This window comes from Mastomys coucha, unplaced genomic scaffold (assembly GCF_008632895.1).
Source record: "Mastomys coucha isolate ucsf_1 unplaced genomic scaffold, UCSF_Mcou_1 pScaffold22, whole genome shotgun sequence".
Taxonomy (NCBI): Eukaryota; Metazoa; Chordata; class Mammalia; order Rodentia; family Muridae; genus Mastomys; species Mastomys coucha.
In genome coordinates this window covers 117,802,529-117,811,697 of record NW_022196905.1, presented here as the reverse complement: position 1 = coordinate 117,811,697, position 9,169 = coordinate 117,802,529, and the positions used below count along the sequence as shown (strand labels likewise).

The window sequence follows — 9,169 nt, the reverse complement described above, 5'->3', positions numbered from 1 at the left end:
TTGAGACAGGGTTTCTCTGAGCATCCTTGGCTGTCCTGGAACTCAACTCTGTAGACCAGGCTGGTCTCTAACTCAGAAATCCGCCTCCCTCTGCCTCCCAAGTGCTGGGATTAAAGGCAAGCGCCACCACCACCCGGCAGGACATAGGTTCTTACTATGTAGACCGGACTGGCTCTCAACTCAGAGTTCCACCTGCCTCCCAAAGTTCTTGGATTAAAGGCATACACCACCTCTGGCTAGAAACATGTTTTTAAAGATGTATTTATTTATTTATTTAATGTATATGAGCACACACTGTAGCTGTACAGGTAGTTGTGAGCTTTCATCTGGTTGTTGGGAGTTGACTTTAGGACTTCTGCTCACTCCAATACACCATGCTCGCTCTGGTCAGCCCCACTCAGTACCTGCTAGCTCCAGCCCAAAGATTTATTATTATTCTATATTAGTACACTGTAGCTGTCTTCAGATACACCATAAGAGGGCATCAGATCTCATTACGGGTGGTTGTGAGCCACCATGTGGTTGCTGGGAATTGAACTCAGGACCTTCCGAAGAGTAGTTGGTGTTTTTACCTGATGAGCTATCTCACCAGCCCTAGGAACATTTTTTTGGGTGGGGGGTTCGAGACAGGGTTTCTCTGTGTAGCCCTGGCTGTCCTGGAACTCACTCTGTAGACTAGGCTGGCCTCAAACTCAGAAATCCACCTGCCTCTGCCTCCCAAGTGCTGGGATTAAAGGTGTGAGCCACCACTGCCCGGCATTATTCTTATTATCATCATAATTATTAGGTTTTTTTCGAGACAGGGTTTCTTGGTGTAACCCTGGCTGGCCTAGACCTCAGAGATCTGCCTGCTTCTGCCTCCTGAGTGCTGGGATTAAAGGTGTGTGCCACCACCTGGCCTTGAATGTATATTTTAATTAGGCATGCCAAAAATAATTAAACACAAAATAAAAGTTCATTTAAAAAAAACTGACTGAAGTAGCCAGTATTAAATTTTGTTTCACACAAACAACATATGAAAATAATCCTACACACACATAACACAGCTATACAATTATGTCCACTTCAAAAAGGTAGCGATGGCTCAGTAGTTAAGAGTCTGTGTACTCTTACAGAGGACCAGAACTCAGTTCCCAGGACCCACAACTCTAGTACCAGGGGACCTGATGCCCTCTTTGGACTCCATATATATAATTAAAAAATAAAATGACCTTTTAAAAAAAAGTTTAAAAAGTGGGTTGTGATGGTACACATCTTATCCCAGCACTCGGAGGCAGAGGCAGGTGGATCTCTGAGGTCCAGGCCAGCCTGGTCTACAGAGTAAGTTCCAGGCCAGTCAGGTCTACACAGAGAAACCCTGTCTCAGAAAAAAAACAAAACAAAACAAAAAAAAACAAAAAAACAAAAAAACAAAAAAAAAAAAAAAAGAAGAAAAAAAGGTGGGAGAACGGCTCAGTGGCACAAAGAGCAAAGCTCATCGTGGAGACTGAAAAGTAATATGACTTTGTGTTTGTAAGAGCTTAACTAGCTGAGGGAGAGGAGACGCCAGACTGATGTCTGCATTTAAGAGAAAGAGGAAAGAAGTGGTGTTGGGATCAGGTATCAGCTGGCCCTCTGTCAGTCTGGAGTCAGGTCCCTGCCTGGGATCCCAGGCCTGACTGCAGCATTGCTCATCACTGCTGTTTCCCGCCAGGCATCCGTAGAGGCCCTAGGACCAGAACTGCTTCTGTGAGTGTAAAGCTTAATCACACACATACAGCAGCTGGGTCCAATACTAAGAGGGCCTTCTCTGGCCAGAAAAAGCAGCTAAGGAGCCCCAGGTAAGGGGCAAGGTGCACCAGCAGCACCGTAGACAGAGATACCCACCGGCAAGGAAGACCCCTGTGTAGCTCCTGTGATCCAAGGAGTTCTCTGAGCCCTAGGGACCTTGGCTCAGGCCAAGCAGCTCTGTTCTGAATGGAACCTTTGGGCAAGCTAGTATAATAAAGATTTTAACATAGGTTTAAGCATAGGGGTAAAAGGAAAGCTGCTCCAGGAGAAACTGTAAGAGACACCCAGTGTCTTACTCAAAAGAAAGTGGCCTTCAAAATGGGATTTAATACAACATGCAGTCTCCGTTTCTCTCCAACTTTTATCTTTTTTTTTTTTTTTTTTTTTTGAGACAGGGTTTCTCTGTATAGCTCTGGCTGACCAGGCTGATCTCAAACTTAGAAATCCACCTGCCTCTGCCTCCCAAGTGCTGGGATTAAAGGCATGCGCCACCACTGCCCAGCTTTCAGCTTTTATTTTAATACAGGCCATAATGTTTTCCTTTGATTGAAGAATTTTGCTCTGTTAGATAAAGAGATGAGTGGGGGCTGATTGACCCTTAGTTCCCTTATAACCTCAATGTTAAAAAAAATTTACTCAATTTATTAATTTTATTTTTATGTGTGAGCTTCTCCTTCATGTATATAAGTGTACCATGCACATGCCTGATGTCCACCAAGGTCAGAAGAGGGTATCAAACCTCCTGAAACTGAAGTCACAGATGGTTGTCAGCCACCATGTGGGGTGTGGGACTTAAACTCTGCTCCTCTACAAGAGCCATAGATTCTCTTAACCATAACTCATATATAATATATAACTCATATATAATATTACTAATTTTTGTATGTTATCATTTTTTTAAAGATTTATTTATTATTATACATAAGTACACTGTAGCTTTCTTCTGACACACCAGAAGAAGGTGTCAGATCTCATTACGGATGGTTGTGAGCCATCATGTGGTTGCTGGGATTTGAACTCAGGACATTTAGAAGAGCAGTCAGTGCTCTTACCTGCTGAGCCATCTCGCCAGCCCAAGTTATCACTTTTATAATTTCTTTTCCTTTCTTACATGATTTTAAGCAGGTTGCCCATTCATGATTATTTTATTGCCTGAAAAACATTCCTGTTTAGGAATTTTATGTTCCCCATTGAGGGAACCATAAAGCCAAGTGATTGTAATTCGATCTCTCATAGTTTCAAAAACTTTCAAGTTTGAAGTCTGTAAACCATCACATAGACCCTACCGGCCCCTGCCCCGATACACACAGGGCTTATCCCCTAACAATTTAAAGCTTTTTCTCATTTTTTTTCCTTCCTTTGAAAAATTGCAAGAGCCAGAGGTGGTGGCACACACCTTAATTCCAGCACTTAGAAGTCAGAGGCAGGCAGATCTCTGAGTTTAAGGCCAGCCTGGTCTACAGACTGAGTTCTAGGACAGCGAGGGCTACACAGAGAAACCATGTCTCAAAACAGTAACAATAACCAAGCCTCTCTGTGTGTGTTTTGGGTGAGGTTTGTGTTCTGCTTTGGGGACAGAATGTTTCTGCTTTCACCTGAAAGCAACATCTTCCCGCTGCTCTGGAGTGACCATGAACATGTCCATAACTCAAGAGTCAAGACCCTGGGTGACCAAATGTGCCTTCCCAGCTGGGCCAGTTATGTTCCTCCTGACCCAGAAATGGAGTATGTCTGCCCCCTGAGTGGGAGATCTCGTGCCTCTTACCTTTATTACCAGGCTCCAGGAAAGTCCTCAGCTTAAGGCTGCAAGAGGCAGAAGCCCGGAACATATTTGTTTGAGGAAAAGTCAGGAGACAAAGTCAACTGGCAGCAAATCGAAGTATTCCAAAAAAAAATCCAAAGAGATAGACAGCCAAGTGCCCTCAGACATCTAGAGCAGGAAACTGGAAACAAGCTGGGCAGTATCTAACACCCAAACCCAGACAGCTAGACCAAAATGTTCCACAGCAAACACAACAGACAATTAAATACTCTAAAAGCAAAGCCTGCTCAAAGGATATACTACAGGAGCTTAGATAAACAAATGGGCCATGGACCCAACCGAGGGAGGCCTGAGGGTGACCAGGAAAGGACCATCACAACACAGCTGAGGAGAGTGCTGCATGGCTTACGCTCACTGGGACTCTGGCTGTACCCCGCTTCTATCTACGTGACTCCTCTGGTGAAAGTGGATGATGGTTCTTGGAGCCCATACCAGGTACCGTCAGCGCATATCCATGGCTCTCACTGCAGAGGGAGAGCGCTTATTGGAGCTTACAGACTGGGCACATAGATTTAGGTTATCCCAAATTCCATGTTTGAACATGGAAGCAGTAACAGAACAAATTGGAAACAGAGAGATGGGTTATAGCCAAGAGGGGCAATCTCAGCTTCTCTGTTGGTCACAGGGTGTTAGATCAGACACAGGTAGGCAAAGAGTGACTATTTAGGGGGCTAAAGCTAGCCCCATTTAAGTTGTAATTAGGCCCAGCAACCTTTCAGTCTTTGCACATGACGGCAGTTCTATTAGAACTGTCTGTTAGAACTATTAGTCCACCAGCCTTTGCAGACACAGCCTCCCTCCTGCAGCCCTCATTCAGTGCTCATGACCTTGATGTTGGTTAGTGGTGCATCCCTCCAAGGGCCACTCCGTTCTCACACAGATGGCAACTGACCTGGTCCCAGGCCCCAGGTACCTACCACTCTAGACACTGGAGTCTTAGAGAAAGGCTAACCACACAAACAAGACCTCTGTCCCCGTGGCATTTCCACTCCCATGGGACAGACAGGTCACAAACAAGGAAACAGCCTGGGGTCTCTGTGATACAGAGAAAACCCGTCAATCATTCAATACCGGGAATGGGATAGGCAGCCACTGTCCAGCGTAAACACATCTGGGCATCAGCGAGTGCTTGGAAGCTAGCCACAGCTGAGCTTCATTTTCCTGGTGCAGAGGAAACAGGTATTTAAAGCCACAGCACAGGAGAGCGGGAAGGACAGAACAGGTGCAGAATGGCAGAGTGTCCGTGTCCAACAGAAGTGATAGAAGCTGACTGTCTTCCTACAAAGGATGGTGACGGGACTCCCTCTCTATAGTCATGTTCAGGAATAATGCTCTTAGGCCCTTGAGAGACGTCTGTGGTTGTGGGAGCTCTATGTATGTCGCAAGAGTTACAGAAGGGTACACGTCTCGAGCCCTTGTTAGTAAATTCACTAGGGAAGAGAGCGGGGCCATGGCAGGTAGTGAGTGACTCAGATAGGAGATGAAAACGCCCACACCGAGCGTTCTCAGGAGGACATCTAGGAGTCCCTCTGCAGCACAGTAGCATCGTCTTGGGGGCTGTATGGAGTCGTTAGGTACTCTGTGGCACTCACAGTGAGGTCACCCACTACTCAGCTAAGTCCTGAAGGCAAAGGAGTGAGCTGTGAGGAGTTGAGCGGCTGGGTTACAGAGTTCAAAACCAAAGGTCCACGTGTGGGAGAGGTGGAGAGAAGCAATGAAGAGGCAGGTGCCTCAGGTCTTCATGGACTATTTGGAATTTTTGTAATAAGTCACTTGTTTTTATTTTTCCAGACTTTTCGAGTTTAAAGAAAACAAAGCAGAAAGTTCGTGGTTCCCACCTCTCCTTTCACCCCTGCCCTCCCCTCTGCCATCCACACTGTGCACGTGTGTGCTATGTCTGCTGCGGCCCTTACTTTACTACTAACCATAAAGTCCCTCCTGCCTCCTCCTTGGGGTGTAGTTCTATGGACTCTCTGAGAAGCCGGGCAGCTCACACACACACACACACACACACACACACACACACACAGACAGAGAGAGAGAGAGAGAGAGAGAGAGAGAGAGAGAGAGAGAGAGAGAGAGAGAGAGAGAAAGGGAGAGACTGGCCACACTATGTGAGAAACTCCTACAATATGCATCAAATCTCAAAGCAGGAGGAGAAGCCAGTGGAAGCAGGTGTTTGGCAAGAACTGACTGAAACACTAAGGAGCCTGGAGAGGCAGTGCACACCGCCCCCCATCCTAGCCCTCCAGGAAGCAGGAGGAGCAAGGTCTCTCTCAGCTACATGAGGTCTGAGGCCAGCCTGGGCTACATTAAGACCCTGTCTTAAAAAGCAATGAGTGGCTCAGCAGGTGAAGGTACTCCATGTGAAACTTGACAAGTTTAGTCCCAGGATACCACATGGCAGGAGACAGCCAGTTCCCACAGGTTGTCCTCTGACCTCCACATGTGTTGGGTGTTCAGTGTCATGTGCACACAGACCAGTTGTGCATACATAGACACACACAGGTGTATACACACACACATAAGCAAGCATGAGTAAATGTTAAGGGAAATGAGTAGACTGCTTTTCTTGCCCTGGGCATTGAGGCAGAGGGCAAAGATCTCTAGTCCCTCAGGTAACCCCCCCACCCCCACCCCGACACCTGGGCTGTCTGGAATAGAAATCCAGTCCGGGAATTGAGTTGTCTTGGTCCTCCTTTTACAGCCCAAGAACTGAATGTCAGGTGGCAGCAGGGGGTAGGTGGCAGCAGGGCAGTGGGTTTTGAGGGGAGGGTGATGCTGTGTAGCCCCGAGCCTGCTCACCTTCGGTCCTTATTCCTGTAGATCCAGCAGGCCATCCACGGCAACCTGCAGAGACACACGGTGCTGATCATTGCACACCGGCTGAGCACGGTAGAGCGGGCGCACCTCATCGTGGTGCTAGACAAGGGCCGTGTGGTCCAGCAGGGCACACACCAGCAGCTGTTGGCACAGGGCGGCCTCTATGCCAAGCTGGTGCAGCGTCAGATGCTGGGGCTCGAGCACCCCTTGGACTACACAGCTGGCCACAAGGAGGCACCCAGCAACACTGAACACAAGGCCTGACAGTGGCCCCCCCTGGCTGAAGCTCTGGAGGCGACCTGCCACGTCCCACTCTTGCTTCCTGCATCTTGCCTCCGTCCACTTGCTCCCCAGGCACCCGCCAGCGGCCATGGGCTTACCCCCTTCTACTGTGTCCTTCTTGGCTCCTCCAGGCCTGCCAAGGTAGAGCAGCCTTTTTAAACCAAGCTACCAGGGTTTTCACTGCTCAGTTCAACGCACTCCAGTCAACTCCTAGATTTCAAAAACACTTTTTTTGGGGACTGGTAGTGAGCAAGCTCACTAAGATGTTTCCAAGACTTCTGAGCCAAGAGTGCAGGACCCTTTCTAACTGCCTGGAGGATGTCTGGGAAAGAACTAAGCACTACCCTTTGCCTCTCGGGAGAAGCAGCTTCCCTGTCCCCTAGGGGGACACAAGGGTTGGCCTTCCCATCCTTTCAGTCTCCCGGCTCTGTGAGTCAGGCCAGAGGTGGGGCAAGAGAGTGGGAGGTGGCCCACTGCCCATCACCCCCCTGCCAATCAAAGCCAGTCTCACTGTGAACCACCTGAACCTCAGCAGAGGAGGGGCTGGCCGGGCCTGGTGGGCCTCAGAGTGCCCTCAGCCCTGCACCCAGCACTTGAACCCCTTCATCCTTTCCCCTGGCTGGCACCTTCCCTCCTGTCCACCCTGCAACTCTGCGGAGGAACCTTGTTGTTTGTAAGATATAGTCTCAGATTGGTGGCGGGGGACCAAGGCAATGCCCAGGGGCTGGCTTTGTCCTTGGTTTCAAGATTTTGGGAGAAGTGGGTCAATAAAGTGTACTACCTCTGACCTCTACCCCGCTGTGTTTTCCTTGGCTCTCCTCCAGGCCTTGCACAGTACACAGCTGCACAAGCAGTTTGGTGCTGCGTCTTGGAGTCCCTGTCCGTGGTGTTCACATCCCGAGAAATTGAGCAGATGTGTGTGTAAACTGACTCCACCTACCAGCGACTCCTGAGTTTCCAAGGACGCTAAGGACAATCTGACAGCATCTGTCCCCCCCCCCCGCCCCCTCCCCCCTCCCAGTTTGAGGTAGAGAAAACACTGTTACTATCACTGTTTTCTCTTGTCAGTTAAAAGAATTAAAAGGTAGGACCTATTTATCCCAAACGTGTGGACCGCCCTTTGTTCAACCGACCAACCCTAAGTTAGGGGAGGAAGACCACCTTGGACTTGTTGGACTGGTCCACAGCCCCAGTAGCAGGAGATTAAACCTGACTTTTGTCTTGGCTGAGGAATCTAGTTATGGCCCCTCTGCCTCCTGAGTGCTAGGATTAAAGGTGTGGGACACCACCACCTGCCTCAGCTTGGGCTTAGAGACAGGGTCTCTTCCTGGTGAGCTGACCATGAACTTGCGACGTCTGGGGTCCCAGGTGGATATTCTGCCCATGAGCCTAATCTGACAGAGACAATGCTTCACGGAGATTCCCTCTTACCAGGCGTGTCAAGGTTTGTGTCAAGTTGTAAATACTACATCTTGTAAATACCTCTTTAATGTTGTAAAGACCCGCCAAGGTACACTGATGAGCTGAACTGGTCGACAGGAAGCTGAGATGCGGAGGTGCTCTTCCATTTCACGGAATGGGCCTCGATTTCCCCAACTGTAAAGGGGGATGCATTTCAAGAACTTCCTGCCTCTGTGCTCTTACCTCCATGGGGGTTCTGGGGTGGGCACGGGTCATCTGTTTCCTCTTGTTGTAATGACCCCACTCTGAAGAAATGTACATTCTCATAGTTTGGGAGACAATAAATCTAATGTAGGGTGTCATGGGGCCCTGGAGGAGAATCTTATGTGTCCCTTCCAAATTCTGGTGACTCCTGTTGCTCCTTGGCTGATGGCCCCATCCTCCAGCCTCTACCACTGTCATCACCAGCTTTCCTATGTCCTTAGTCTTCCTCTGATTTTGTCAGAACCTAACACTACACTGAGTTGGGCCAGGTATTTCAGAGTGAGCTTGCCTTGAGAGCCTTGACTTAGTCATGTCTGGGAAGACCTTTCTTTCAATTAGTGGCCAGTCACAGGTTCCAAGTACTTGGCATGACTACTTTGAGGGGTATCCATTCAGGTCACCACAAAGGGAAACCTGCCACCTGGCTCATGTTAACCTCAGAAGTCAGCTGGTTTGTAGAGTGGAAGCTGGTTTCTAGTGTTCAGATGTTTCCAGATTAAGTTGGGAGTGCCAACTGTAGAGTGGAAACCAGCTGCTTTTCTGCTTCTCCACCCGCCCTGCCAATCCCCCATCGAAGACAATGTATCCGGATTGAAAAGAAAACCCCAGGGCAGGCAAGTTGTAAATCTCAGAAGCTGCTGGGAGGAGGATAATGGAGAGGACAAGCCAGCATTTTGGAGAGCAGCCACTTCAGAAAAAGAATAAGGAAGTCCAGTGTACCAGGAAAAGCATGCCTTGGCTCTGGCTGGCCCAAAGGAAGAGACTGAAGAGACCGAGGAAGGCCCTCCCCCACCCCCAAGCAGAGCT

General features: G+C 48.8%; 1 protein-coding gene across 4 annotated transcripts in view; it reads left to right on the top strand.

Annotated features, from left to right (window-relative positions):
• Positions 1 to 7,660, top strand: part of Abcb9 (ATP binding cassette subfamily B member 9) — a 52,537-nt gene extending 44,877 nt beyond the window's left edge. For 3 of the 4 annotated variants that reach the window (XM_031337906.1, XM_031337904.1, XM_031337905.1), the window contains exon 12: positions 6,419 to 7,490. In XM_031337906.1, coding sequence (XP_031193766.1) covers positions 6,419 to 6,679 — 261 coding nt within the window. In that variant the 3' untranslated portion in view covers positions 6,680 to 7,490. Of the gene's footprint in view, positions 1 to 6,418; positions 7,491 to 7,521 lie in introns of those variants that run through there. The other variant, XR_004109577.1, reaches the window with a different exon arrangement.
• Positions 7,661 to 9,169: the final 1,509 nt, after the last annotated feature.